The 14,676-nt window shown below is 57.2% G+C and overlaps 1 protein-coding gene across 1 annotated transcript in view; it reads left to right on the forward strand.

The window, feature by feature from the left end:
- LOC138100925 (proliferation-associated protein 2G4) overlaps positions 1 to 14,676 on the forward strand; it is a 28,780-nt gene that overhangs the window by 4,254 nt on the left and 9,850 nt on the right. Inside the window, exons 3-7 of the mRNA XM_068998751.1 lie at positions 103 to 208; positions 444 to 513; positions 6,107 to 6,199; positions 6,517 to 6,580; positions 10,909 to 10,987. Coding sequence (XP_068854852.1) covers positions 103 to 208; positions 444 to 513; positions 6,107 to 6,199; positions 6,517 to 6,580; positions 10,909 to 10,987 — 412 coding nt within the window. The remainder of the gene's footprint in view (positions 1 to 102; positions 209 to 443; positions 514 to 6,106; positions 6,200 to 6,516; positions 6,581 to 10,908; positions 10,988 to 14,676) is intronic.

A 14,676-nucleotide genomic window follows, 5' to 3' on the forward strand; every position in this document is an offset into this window, starting at 1 on the left:
AATCCTCGATTATCCCTCAAATCCCTGATTCTTTTCCTTCTTTTTCCCAGGAATCCTCGATTATCCCCTCAAATCCCTGATTTTTTTCCTTCCCTTTCCCAGGAATCGCCTTCCCCACCAGTATATCCGTCAATAACTGTGTGTGTCACTTCTCCCCGCTCAAGAGTGACCAGGATTACATCCTCAAGGACGGGGATCTGGTCAAAATGTAAGTGCTGGGATCGAATTCCATGGGAATTCCCCTCTCCCCCTGCCAAATCCTTCCCAAAATCCCCAAATTATTTGCATTGGAAAAAAACCCATTCCCACCTCCTTTTTGGGCTCTGGTGTTAATTGTTGCTAATTAAAGCCTTGGAGCGGCTCTTGGGGCAGCATTCCGGGTGCTGGTGCCTCTGGATCCGTGGGATCCAGCCGGAATTCCCGTTTTTCCCTGTGTGTTGCAGCGACCTGGGCGTGCACGTGGACGGCTTCATCGCCAACGTGGCACACAGCTTCGTGCTCGGCGCCTCCAAGGTGGGTTTGGCATCGGGGGGGGTCTCCTCGGGAACGGGGCGGCCTCGGGATGCCAGGTGGCAGCGCCCTGGAACCTTGGGATGCCAGGTGGCACCATCCTGGAATCTTGGGATCCAAGGTGGCAGCACCCTGGAACCTCGGGATCCAAGGTGGCAGCACCCTGGAATCTTGGGATCTGAGGTGGCAGCGCCCTGGAACCTCTGGATGCCAGGTGGCAGCGCCCTGGAACCTCTGGATGCCAGGTGGCAGCGCCCTGGAACCTCGGGATCCAAGGTGGCAGTGCCCTGGAACCTCGGGATCCAAGGTGGCAGCACCCTGGAACCTCGGGATCCAAGGTGGCAGCACCCTGGAATCTTGGGATCTGAGGTGGCAGCACCCTGGAACCTTGGGATGCCAGGTGGCACCATCCTGGAATCTTGGGATCCAAGGTGGCAGCGCCCTGGAACCTCTGGGTGCCAGGTGGCAGCGCCCTGGAACCTCTGGATCCAAGGTGGCAGCGCCCTGGAATCTCGGGATCCAAGGTGGCAGCACCCTGGAACCTCTGGATCCAAGGTGGCAGCACCCTGGAGGTTCAGGATCCAAGGTGGCAGCACCCTGGAACCTCGGAATGCCGGGTGGCAGCGCCCTGGAACCTCGGGATCCAAGGTGGCAGCACCCTGGAAACTCTGGATCCAAGGTGGCAGCACCCTGGAATCTCGGGATCCAAGGTGGCAGCGCCCTGGAACCTTGGGATGCCAGGTGGCACCATCCTGGAATCTTGGGATCCAAGGTGGCAGCGCCCTGGAACCTTGGGATGCCAGGTGGCAGTGCCCTGGAAACTCTGGATCCAAGGTGGCACCATCCCAGAATCTCTGGATCTGAGGTGGCAGTGCCCTGGAGGTTCAGGATCCCAAGTGGCACCACCCTGGATCTTCTGGATCCAAGGTGGCAACACCCCAGGGCCTCTGGATCCAAGGTGGCACCATCCCAGAATCTCTGGATCCAAGGTGCCACCATCCCAGAGTGTCAGGATCTGAGGTGGCAGCACCCTGGAATTGCTGGCTCCGAGGTGGCACCATCCCAAAATCTCTGGATCCAACGTGGCAACACCCCAGAGCCTCTGGATCCGAGGTGGCACCACCCCAAAATCTCTGGATTCAAGGTGGCACCACTCCAGAGCCTCTGGATCCAAGGTGGCACCACCCCAAAATCTGTGGATCCGAGGTGGCACCATCCCAAAATCTCTGGCTCCGAGGTGGCACCACCCCAAAATCTCTGGATCCAAGGTGGCACCACTCCAGAGCCTCTGGATCCAAGGTGGCACCATCCCAGAATCTCTGGATCCGAGTTGGCACCATCCCAAATTCTGTGGATCTGAGGTGGCACCATCCCAAAATCTCTGGATCCAAGGTGGCACCATCCCAGAATCTCTGGATCCGAGGTGGCACCATCCCAAATTCTCTGGATCCAAGGTGGCACCACCCCAAAATCTCTGGATCCAAGGTGGCACCATCCCAAATTCTCTGGCTCCGAGGTGGCACCACTCCAGAGCCTCTGGATCCGAGGTGGCACCATCCCAAATTCTCTGGCTCCGAGGTGGCACCATCCCAAAATCTCTGGCTCCGAGGTGGCACCACCCCAGAATCTCTGGATCCGAGGTGGCACCATCCCAAATTCTGTAGATCTGAGGTGGCACCATCCCAAATTCTCTGGCTCCAAGGTGGCACCATCCCAAATTCTCTGGCTCCGAGGTGGCACCATCCCAAATTCTCTGGCTCCGAGGTGGCACCATCCCAAAATCTCTGGCTCCGAGGTGGCACCATCCCAAAATCTCTGGATCCAAGGTGGCACCATCCCAAAATCTCTGGATCCGAGATGCCACCATCCCAAAATCTCTGGATCCGAGATGCCACCATCCCAGAATCTCTGGATCCGAGGTGGCACCATCCCAGAATCTCTGGATCCGAGGTGGCACCATCCCAAATTCTCTGGCTCCGAGGTGGCACCACCCCAAATTCTCTGGATCCAAGGTGGCACCATCCCAAATTCTGTGGATCTGAGGTGGCACCATCCCAAAATCTCTGGCTCAGAGGTGGCACCATCCCAAAATCTTTGGATCCGAGGTGGCACCACCCCAAAATCTCTGGCTCAGAGGTGGCACCATCCCAAAATCTCTGGATCCGAGGTGGCACCATCCCAAATTCTCTGGCTCCGAGGTGGCACCACCCCAAATTCTCTGGATCCAAGGTGGCACCATCCCAAATTCTGTGGATCTGAGGTGGCACCATCCCAAAATCTCTGGCTCAGAGGTGGCACCATCCCAAAATCTTTGGATCCGAGGTGGCACCACCCCAAAATCTCTGGCTCAGAGGTGGCACCACCCCAAAATCTCTGGATCCAAGGTGGCACCATCCCAAAATCTCTGGATCCAAGGTGGCACCATCCCAAATTCTGTGGATCTGAGGTGGCACCATCCCAAAATCTCTGGCTCAGAGGTGGCACCATCCCAAAATCTTTGGATCCGAGGTGGCACCACCCCAAAATCTCTGGATCCAAGGTGGCACCATCCCAAAATCTCTGGCTCAGAGGTGGCACCATCCCAAAATCTTTGGATCCGAGGTGGCACCACCCCAAAATCTCTGGATCCAAGGTGGCACCATCCCAAAATCTCTGGCTCCCAGGTGGCACCACCCCAAAATCTCTGGATCCAAGGTGGCACCATCCCAAAATCTCTGGCTCCCAGGTGGCACCACCCCAAAATCTCTGGATCCGAGTTGGCACCATCCCAAAATCTCTGGCTCCGAGGTGGCACCACCCCAAATTCTCTGGCTCAGAGGTGGCACCACCCCAGAATCTCTGGCTCCGAGGTGGCACCATCCCAAAATCTCTGGATCCGAGGTGGCACCACCCCAAAATCTCTGGATCCGAGATGGCACCATCCCAAAATCTTTGGATCCGAGGTGGCACCACCCCAAAATCTCTGGCTCAGAGGTGGCACCATCCCAAAATCTCTGGATCCGAGGTGGCACCATCCCAAATTCTCTGGATCCGAGGTGGCACCATCCCAGAATCTCTGGATCTGAGGTGGCACCATCCCAAATTCTCTGGCTCCGAGGTGGCACCACCCCAAATTCTCTGGATCCAAGGTGGCACCATCCCAAATTCTGTGGATCTGAGGTGGCACCATCCCAAAATCTCTGGCTCAGAGGTGGCACCATCCCAAAATCTTTGGATCCGAGGTGGCACCACCCCAAAATCTCTGGCTCAGAGGTGGCACCATCCCAAAATCTCTGGATCCGAGGTGGCACCATCCCAAATTCTCTGGCTCCGAGGTGGCACCACCCCAAATTCTCTGGATCCAAGGTGGCACCATCCCAAATTCTGTGGATCTGAGGTGGCACCATCCCAAAATCTCTGGCTCAGAGGTGGCACCATCCCAAAATCTTTGGATCCGAGGTGGCACCACCCCAAAATCTCTGGCTCAGAGGTGGCACCACCCCAAAATCTCTGGATCCAAGGTGGCACCATCCCAAAATCTCTGGATCCAAGGTGGCACCATCCCAAATTCTGTGGATCTGAGGTGGCACCATCCCAAAATCTCTGGCTCAGAGGTGGCACCATCCCAAAATCTTTGGATCCGAGGTGGCACCACCCCAAAATCTCTGGATCCAAGGTGGCACCATCCCAAAATCTCTGGCTCAGAGGTGGCACCATCCCAAAATCTTTGGATCCGAGGTGGCACCACCCCAAAATCTCTGGATCCAAGGTGGCACCATCCCAAAATCTCTGGCTCCCAGGTGGCACCACCCCAAAATCTCTGGATCCAAGGTGGCACCATCCCAAAATCTCTGGCTCCCAGGTGGCACCACCCCAAAATCTCTGGATCCGAGTTGGCACCATCCCAAAATCTCTGGATCCGAGGTGGCACCACCCCAAAATCTCTGGCTCAGAGGTGGCACCACCCCAGAATCTCTGGATCCGAGGTGGCACCACCCCAAAATCTCTGGATCCGAGATGGCACCATCCCAAAATCTTTGGATCCGAGGTGGCACCACCCCAAAATCTCTGGCTCAGAGGTGGCACCATCCCAAAATCTCTGGATCCGAGGTGGCACCATCCCAAATTCTCTGGCTCCGAGGTGGCACCACCCCAAATTCTCTGGATCCAAGGTGGCACCATCCCAAATTCTGTGGATCTGAGGTGGCACCATCCCAAAATCTCTGGCTCAGAGGTGGCACCATCCCAAAATCTTTGGATCCGAGGTGGCACCACCCCAAAATCTCTGGCTCAGAGGTGGCACCACCCCAAAATCTCTGGATCCAAGGTGGCACCATCCCAAAATCTCTGGATCCAAGGTGGCACCATCCCAAATTCTGTGGATCTGAGGTGGCACCATCCCAAAATCTCTGGCTCAGAGGTGGCACCATCCCAAAATCTTTGGATCCGAGGTGGCACCACCCCAAAATCTCTGGATCCAAGGTGGCACCATCCCAAAATCTCTGGCTCCCAGGTGGCACCACCCCAAAATCTCTGGATCCAAGGTGGCACCATCCCAAAATCTCTGGCTCCCAGGTGGCACCACCCCAAAATCTCTGGATCCGAGTTGGCACCATCCCAAAATCTCTGGATCCGAGGTGGCACCACCCCAAAATCTCTGGCTCAGAGGTGGCACCACCCCAGAATCTCTGGCTCCGAGGTGGCACCATCCCAAAATCTCTGGATCCGAGGTGGCACCACCCCAAAATCTCTGGATCCGAGATGGCACCACCCCAAAATCTCTGGATCCAAGGTGGCACCATCCCAAAATCTCTGGATCCGAGGTGGCAACTCCCCAAAATCTCTGGATCCGAGGTGGCACCACCCCAAAATCTCTGGCTCCGAGGTGGCAACTCCCCAAATTCTCTGGATCCAAGGTGGCACCATCCCAAATTCTGTGGATCTGAGGTGGCACCATCCCAAATTCTCTGGATCTGAGGTGGCACCATCCCAAATTCTCTGGCTCCGAGCTGGCACCACCCCAAAATCTCCGGATCCGAGGTGGCACCATCCCAAATTCTGTGGATCTGAGGTGGCACCATCCCAAAATCTCTTCCCACTTTTCCTGCTGGAATGGCCCGGGATGGTCCCATTCCCATTCCCATTCCCATTCCCCAAAACCAGTCCCCGCTTCCCACTTTTCCCCTGGAATTTTGCCTTGGGAATTCCGGCCTCAGGCGATCCCGTCCATCCTCCGGGAAAAAATCCCGAGCCGTGACCTCGGGAAAGGCACGGAGCTGACTCGGGAATGGTTTTTGGGATCACCCCGTGAGGAGAACCCCAAAATTCACCTCTGGAATTCTCTTGGAATCTCCCCCCCAATCCGTGGTTTTGACTTCCTGGGAATCCTGATCCATCCCGATTGGGGATGCCAGGATTGGGAATCTGCTGGAATCCCGTTTGGGAGCGGATTTGGGGTGGTTCATGAGGGAACAACGAAGGAGCTGCGAGGTTTTTCCACCTCCCAGCCGCGTTCCCGGCTCTCCCGAGGAACGCAACCAATTCCGACCGTGGAATTTCCACCTCCTGGCAAACCCCAACCTTGAAAAATCCCAAATTTTTTGCCGGTTTTTCCCAGGAAAATCCCGTGTCGGGCCGCAAAGCCGACGTCATCAAAGCAGCTCACCTGTGTGCCGAGGCCGCCCTGCGCCTGGTGAAACCCGGGAATCAGGTGGGCATCCGGAATTTCGGGAATTTCGGCGCAGAGATTTTTTTTGGGGAATTCCCATCCTGGGGAATTCCAGCTGGGATTTTGGGAGGGGCTTTGTGGGAAAATGGGATGCCGGCTTTGTTTTTGTTGGGGTTTTTTTTTTTTGGAGGTTGGTTGGGAACGCTGTGGGATTTATCCTGGGATTGAAGGAAAAACTCCTGTTTGGGGTGGGAATTTTTTTTTTCCTTAAAAGTGGTTTTTTTTTTTTCCCATGTTTTTTTTTCCATGTTTTTTTTTTCCATGGTTTTTTTTGTTTTGTTTTCTTTTGGTTTTCCCAGAACACACAAGTGACAGAGGCCTGGAATAAAATCGCACACTCGTTCCACTGCACACCCATTGAAGGTGAGGGAATCCCGGGAAAAAGGGGATTCCAGGGGAAAAAAGGGATCACAGGGAAAAAGGGGATTCCAGGGAAAAAAGGGATTAGAGGGAAAAAGGGATTAGAGGGAAAAAGGGATCACAGGGAAAAAGGGATCTCAGGGAAAAGGGATTCCAGGGAAAAAAGGTGATTCCAGGGAAAAAAGGTGATTCCAGGGGAAAAAAGGGGATTCCAGGGAAAAAAGGGGATTCCAGGGAAAAAAGGGGATTCCAGGGGAAAGAGGGATTCCAGGGAAAAAAGGGGATTCCAGGGAAAAAAGGGGATTCCAGGGAAAAAAGGGATTAGAGGGAAAAAGGGATTAGAGGGAAAAAGGGATTCCAGGGAAAAGGGGATCCCAGGGAAAAGGGATCCCAGGGAAAAGGGATTCCAGGGAAAAACGGATTAGAGGGAAAAAGGGATTCCAGGGAAAAAGGGATCACAGGGAAAAAGGGATCACAGGGAAAAGGGATAATAGGGAAAAAAGGTGATTCCAGGGAAAAAGGGGATTCCAGGGAAAAAAGGGATTAGAGGGAAAAAGGGATCACAGGGAAAAAGGGATCACAGGGAAAAAGGGATCTCAGGGAAAAGGGATTCCAGGGAAAAAAGGTGATTCCAGGGAAAAAAGGTGATTCCAGGGGAAAAAAGGGGATTCCAGGGAAAAAAGGGGATTCCAGGGAAAAAAGGGATTCCAGGGGAAAAAGGGGATTCCAGGGAAAAAAGGGGATTCCAGGGAAAAGGGATTAGAGGGAAAAAGGGATTCCAGGGAAAAAAAGGGATCACAGGGAAAAAAGGGATTCCAGGGAAAAAAGGGGATCCAGGGAAAAAAGGGATTCCAGGGAAAAAGGGGATTCCAGGGAAAAAGGGGATTCCAGGGAAAAAAGGGATTCCAGGGAAAAAAGGGGATTCCAGGGAAAAAGGGGATTCCAGGGAAAAGGGATCACAGGGAAAAGGGATCGCAGGGAAAAGGGATTCCAGGGAAAAAAGGTGATTCCAGGGAAAATAGGGATTCCAGGGAAAAAGGGATCACAGAGAAAAAGGGATCTCAGGGAAAAAGGGAATCTCAGGAAAAAGGGGATTCCAGGGAAAATAGGATAACAGGGAAAAGGGATAGTAGGGAAAAGGGGATAACATGGGAAAAAAGGGATCACAGGGAAAAAAGGGATCACAGGGAAAAGGGATTCCAGGGAAAAGGGATCCCAGGGAAAAGGGGATTCCAGGGAAAAAAGGATCCCAGGGAAAAAAGGATCCCAGGGAAAATAGGATAACAGGGAAAAGAGATAGTAGGGAAAAGGGGAACATGGGAAAAGGGATCCCAGGGACAAAGGGATCCCAGGGACAAAGGGGATCCCAAAGAAAAGGGGATCCCAGGGAAAAAAGGATCCCAGGGAAAATAACAGGGAAAAGGGGATAACATGGAAAAAGGGATCCCAGGGAAAAGGATCCCAGCGAAAAGGGATCCCAGGGAAAAGGGATCCCAGAGAAAAGGGATCCCAGAGAAAAGGGATAATAAGGAAAAATGGATCCCAGGGAAAAGGGATCCCAGGGACAAAAGGATCCCGGGGAAAAGGGGATCCCAGGGAAAAGGGATCCCAGGAAAAAAGGGATCCCAGGAAAAAAGGATCGGGCTGAGCCCCTGGATCCGGCGATCCCAGAGCGCTCGCCGGGCTTGGAGCAGGATGGGAAGGAGCCCTTGGAATGGTTCGGGAATCGCCCAAGGGATCCCTTTTTGGTGAAATTCCCCGGAATTCCGGGAATGCTGCTCCCGCGGGGGTCGGGAGTTCCGGGGCCTCGTGCCAGGATTGGGCTCGGAGCGAAGGGGGGGAAAAAAAGGGGAGGAATCGGCCCAAAATGGCCTCGGGATCCTGCAGAGCCCAGGGTGGGAACTGGGCCTGGGCTGGACACCGGGGGGATGGCACTGGGGCGACCAGTACAGACCAGTACGGACCAGTACAGACCAGTACAGCCCAGTACAGACCAGTACAGACCAGTACGGACCAGTACAGCCCAGTACAGACCAGTACAGACCAGTACAGACCAGTACAGCCCAGTACAGACCGGTACAGCTCAGTACAGACCAGTACAGACCAGTACAGACCACTACAGACCGGTACAGACCAGTACAGCTCAGTACAGACCACTACAGACCACTACAGACCGGTACAGACCAGTACAGCTCAGTACAGACCACTACAGACCAGTACAGACCAGTACAGACCAATACAGACCAGTACAGCTCAGTACAGACCAGTACAGACCAGTACAACTCACTGGTGTGCAGTGCCTGAGACTCCCAGTACAGCCCAGTACAGCCCAGTACAGACCAGTACAGACCAGTACAACCCAGTACAGACCAGTACAGCCCACTGGTGTGCAGTGCCTGAGGCTCCCAGTACAGCCCAGTACAGCCCAGTACAGACCAGTACAACTCACTAGTGTGCAGTGCCTGAGACTCCCAGTACAGACCAGTACAGCCCACTGGTGTGGCCATGCTTGGGGCTCCAGTACAGACCAGTACAACCCAGTACAGACTAGTACAACTCATTGGTGTGCAGTGCCTGAGACTCCCAGTACAACCCAGTACAGCCCAGTACAGGCCACTGGTGTGCAGTGCCTGAAGCTCCCAGTACAGACCAGTACAGACCAGTACAGCCCACTGGTGTGCAGTGCCCGAGGCTCCCAGTACAGACCAGTACAGGCCACTGGTGTGCCGTGCCTGAGGCTCCCAGTACAGACCAGTACAGCCCAGTGGTGTGGCCATGCTTGGGGCTCCAGTACAGACCAGTACAACCCAGTACAGACCAGTACAGCCCACTGGCGTGCAGTGCCTGAGGCTCCCAGTACAGCCCAGTGCAACCCAGCCCATCCCCATAACCCCAGTCCATCCCAGTAAGTGCAGTCCATCCCAGTTCATCCCAGTAAGCCCAGTCCATTCCAGTCCCTCCCAGCCCACCCCAGTCTGTCCCAGTAAGCCCAGTCCCTCCCAGCCCATCCCAGTCCGCCCCAGCCCACCCCAGTCCATCCCAGTAAGCCCAGCCCATCCCTGTAACCCCCAGTCCCTCCCAGTCCCTCCCAACCCACCCCAGTCCACTGCAGTCCGTCCCAGTCCCTCCCAGCCCATCCCAGTCTGTCCCAGTAAGCCCAGCCCATGCCTGTAACCCCAGTCCCTCCCAACCCACCCCAGTCCTTCCCAGTAAGCCCAGCCCATCCCTGTAACCCCAGTCCCTCCCAGTCCCTCCCAGTCCGTCCCAGTCTGTCCCAGTAAGCCCAGCCCATCCCTGTAACCCCAGTCTGTCCCAGTCCCTCCCAGTCCGTCCCAGTAAGCCCAGCCCATCCCTGTAAGCCCAGTCCGTCCCAGTCCCTCCCAGTCCCTCCCAGTCCCTCCCAGCCCATCCCAGTCCGTCCCAGTCCATCCCAGTAAGCCCAGCCCCTCCCCGTAACCCCAGTCCGTCCCAGTCCGTCCCTGTAACCCCAGTCCGTCCCAGTCCGTCCCAGTAAGCCCAGCCCCTCCCTGTAACCCCAGTCCGTCCCAGTCCGTCCCAGTAAGCCCAGCCCATCCCTGTAACCCCAGTCCGTCCCAGTCCATCCCAGTCCGTCCCTGTAACCCCAGTCCCTCCCAGTCTGTCCCAGTAAGCCCAGTCCATCCCTGTAACCCCAGTCCCTCCCAGTCCCTCCCAGTCTGTCCCAGTAAGCCCAGCCCCTCCCTGTAACCCCAGTCCCTCCCAGTCCGTCCCAGTCCGTCCCAGTAAGCCCAGCCCCTCCCTGTAACCCCAGTCCCTCCCAGTCCGTCCCAGTCCGTCCCAGTAAGCCCAGCCCATCCCTGTAACCCCAGTCCCTCCCAGCCCACCCCAGTCTGTCCCAGTAAGCCCAGCCCCTCCCTGTAACCCCAGTCCGTCCCAGTCCGTCCCAGTAAGCCCAGCCCATCCCTGTAACCCCAGTCCGTCCCAGTCCCTCCCAACCCACCCCAGTCCCTCCCAGTCCTTCCCAGCCCACCCCAGTCTGTCCCAGTAAGCCCAGCCCCTCCCTGTAACCCCAGTCCGTCCCAGTCCGTCCCAGTAAGCCCAGCCCGTCCCTGTAACCCCAGTCTGTCCCAGTCCGTCCCAGTAAGCCCAGCCCGTCCCTGTAACCCCAGTCCGTCCCAGTCCGTCCCAGTAAGCCCAGCCCCTCCCTGTAACCCCAGTCCGTCCCAGTCCGTCCCAGTAAGCCCAGCCCCTCCCTGTAACCCCAGTCTGTCCCAGTCCGTCCCAGTAAGCCCAGCCCATCCCTGTAACCCCAGTCCGTCCCAGTCCGTCCCAGTAAGCCCAGTTTGCCGCAGGGATGTTGTCGCACCAGCTGAAGCAGCACGTGATCGACGGGGAGAAAACGATCATCCAGAACCCCTCGGACCAGCAGAAGTGAGCGGGGCAGGGAAATGGGGCAGGGGGGGAAAGAATGGGGTCAGGGGGGAAATGGGGGCAGGGGGGAAATGGGGGCAGGGGGGAAAGAGTGGGGGCAGGGGGGAAATGGGGGTGGGGGGAAATGGGGTCAGGGGGAAAGAGTGGGGGCAGGGGGAAAATGGGGGCAGGGGAAATGGGGCAGGGGGGGAAATGGGGTCGGGGGGAAAGAATGGGGTCAGGGGGGGAAATGGGGTCAGGGGGGAATGGGGTCAGGGGGGAAGGAATGGGGTCAGGGGGGGAAATGGGGTCGGGGGGGGAAATGGGGTCAGGGGGAAAGAGTGGGGTCGGGGGGGAAAGAATGGGGTCAGGGGGAAAGAGTGGGGGCAGGGGGGGAAGGAATGGGGGCAGGGGGAAAGAGTGGGGTCAGGGGGGAAAATGGGGTCGGGGGGGGAAAGAATGGGGTTGGGGGGGAGAGAGTGGGGTCAGGGGGGAAATGGGGGTGGGGGGAAAATGGGGTCAGGGGGAAAGAGTGGGGTCAGGGGGGGAAAGAGTGGGGGCAGGGGGAAAATGGGGGCAGGGGAAATGGGGCAGGGGGGGGAAATGGGGTCGGGGGGAAAGAATGGGGTCAGGGGGGGAAATGGGGTCGGGGGAAAGAGTGGGGTCGTGGGGGAAAGAGTGGGGTCAGGGGGGAAATGGGGTCAGGGGGAAAGAGTGGGGTCAGGGGGGAAAGAGTGGGGTCAGTGGGGAAAGAGTGGGGTCAGGGGGGAAATGGGGGCAGGGGAAATGGGGCAGGGGGGGAAATGGGGTCGGGGGGAAAGAATGGGGTCAGGGGGGAGAGAGTGGGGTCAGGGGGGAAATGGGGGTCGGGGGGAAAATGGGGTCAGGGGGAAAGAGTGGGGTCGGGGGGAAAATGGGGTCAGGGGGAAAGAGTGGGGGCAGGGGGGGAAGGAATGGGGGCAGGGGGAAAGAGTGGGGTCAGGGGGGAAATGGGGTCAGGAGGGGAAAGAGTGGGGTCAGGGGAAAGAGTGGGGTCAGGGGGGCAAGAGTGGGGTCGGGGGGAAAATGGGGTTGGGGGAGAAGGAATGGGATCAGGGGGGCAAGAGTGGGGGCAGGGGGGCAGGAGCGGGGTCAGGGGGAATGGGAGCAGGGGGGAAGGAATGGGGTCGAGGGGGAAATGGGGTCAGGGGGGAAAGAGTGGGGTCAGGGGGGAAAATGGGGTCGGGGGGGAAAGAGTGGGGGCAGGGGGAAAGAGTGGGGTTGGGGGGCAGGAGCGGGGTCAGAGGGAAATGGGGTTGGGGGGGAATGGGGCCAGGGGGGAAAGAGTGGGGTCAGGGGGGCAGGAGCGGGGTTGGGGGGGGATGGGGCCGGGGGGGAAGGGGGCAGGAGCAGGGCAAGAGTGGGGTCGGGGGGCAGGAGCGGGGTCAGGGGGGAAATGGGGTCAGGGGGAAAATGGGGTCAGGGGGAAAGAGTGGGGTCAGGGGGAAATGGGGTCAGGGGGGGAAAGAATGGGGTCGGGGGGGAGAGAGTGGGGTCGGGGGGAAAATGGGGCAGGGGGGAAAGAGTGGGGGCAGGGGGAAAGAGTGGGGTCAGGGGAAAATGGGGTCGGGGGGAAGGAATGGGGCCGGGGGGAAATGGGAGCAGGGGGGAAAGAGTGGGGGCAGGGGGAAATGGGGTCAGGGGGGCAGGAGCGGGGTCGGGGGGAATGGGAGCAGGGGGGAATGGGGTCAGGGGGGAAAGAGTGGGGGCAGGGGGAAAATGGGGGCAGGGGGAAAGAGTGGGGGCAGGGGGGGAAGAGTGGGGTCAGGGGGGCAAGAGTGGGGTCGGGGGGGATTGGGGTGAGGAAGGAAAATGGGGTCAGGGGGCAAGAATGGGGTTGGGGGGTGAAAATGGGGTCAGGGATGAGAATGGGGTCAGGGGGAAATGGGGGAGTTTGGGGTGAGAAATGGGATGGGGGGGAAATGGGATCAGGGTGAGAATTGGGGTGGGAAATGGGGGAGTTTGGGGTGAGAGTTGGGATCAGGGTGAGAATTGGGATTGGGGGGAAATGGGATCAGGGTTAGGGTTAGGGAATTAGGGGAGTTTGGGGTGAGAAATGGGATCAGGGGAAATGGGATCAGGGTGAGAAACAGGGGAGTTTGGGATGAGAATTGGGATCAGGGTGAGAATTGGGATCAGGGGAAATGGGATCAGGATGAGAATTGGGGGAGTTTGGGGTGGGAAATGGAGTTTGGGGTGAGAATTGGGATCAGGGTGAGAATTGGGATCGGGGGGAAATGGGATCGGGGTGAGAAATGGGGTGGGAATTGGGGGAGTTTGGGCTGGGAAATGGAGTTTGGGGTGGGAATTGGGATCAGGGTGAGAATTGGGATCAGGGGAAATGGGATCAGGGTAAGAATTGGGGGAGTTTGGGGTGGGAATTGGGTGAGTTTGGGGTGGGAATTGGGGGAGTTTGGGGTGAAAATTGGGATCGGGGTGAGAAATGGGATCAGGGTGGGAAATGGGGTGGGAATTGGGGGAGTTTGGGGTGAGAATTGGGGGAGTTTGGGGTGGGAAATGGAGTTTGAGGTGGGAATTGGAATCAGGGTGAGAATTGGGATCAGGGAGGAAATGGGATTGGGGTGAGAAATGGGGTGGGAATTGGGGGAGTTTGGGGTGGGAATTGGGGGAGTTTGGGGTGAGAATTGGGGGAGTTTGGGGTGAAAATTGGGATCGGGGTGAGAAATGGGATCAGGGGAAATGGGATCAGGGTGGGAAATGGGGTGGGAATTGGGTGAATTTGGGGTGGGAATTGGGGGAGTTTGGGGTGGGAATTGGGGGAGTTTGGGGTGGGAATTGGGATCAGGGTGAGAATTGGGATCAGGGAGGAAATGGGATTGGGGTGAGAAATGGGGTGGGAATTGGGGGAGTTTGGGGTGGGAATTGGGGGAGTTGGGGGTGAAAATTGGGATCGGAGGAAATGGGATCAGGGGAAATGGGATCAGGGTGGGAAATGGGGTGGGAATTGGGTAAATTTGGGGTGGGAATTGGGGGAGTTTGGGGTGGGAATTGGGGGAGTTTGGGGTGGGAATTGGGATCAGGGTGAGAATTGGGATCAGGGAGGAAATGGGATTGGGGTGAGAAATGGGGTGGGAATTGGGGGAGTTTGGGGTGGGAATTGGAGTTGGGGGTGAAAATTGGGATCGGAGGAAATGGGATCAGGGTGAGAAATGGGATCGGGGGAAATGGGATCAGGGTGGGAAATGGGGTGGGAATTGGGGGAGTTTGGGGTGGGAATTGGGGGAGTTTGGGGTGGGAATTGGAGTTGGGGGTGAAAATTGGGATCGGAGGAAATGGGATCAGGGTGAGAAATGGGATCGGGGGAAATGGGATCAGGGTGGGAAATGGGGTGGGAATTGGGGGAGTTTGGGGTGGGAATTGGGGGAGTTTGGGGTGGGAATTGCGATCAGGGGGGAAATGGGATCAGGGTGAGAATTGGGATCAGGGAGGAAATGGGATCAGGGTGAGAATTGGGTGAGTTTGGGGTGGGAATTGGGGGAGTTTGGGGTGGGAATTGGGATCAGGGGGGAAATGGGATCGGGGTGAGAATTGGGATCAGGGGAAATGGGATCAGGGTGAGAATTGGGTGAGTTTGGGGTGGGAATTGGGGGAGTTTGGGGTGGGAATTGGGATCGGGGGGGGAAATGGGATCGGGGTGAGAATTGGGATAG

Source organism: Aphelocoma coerulescens, unplaced genomic scaffold, assembly GCF_041296385.1.
Source record: "Aphelocoma coerulescens isolate FSJ_1873_10779 unplaced genomic scaffold, UR_Acoe_1.0 HiC_scaffold_168, whole genome shotgun sequence".
Taxonomy (NCBI): Eukaryota; Metazoa; Chordata; class Aves; order Passeriformes; family Corvidae; genus Aphelocoma; species Aphelocoma coerulescens.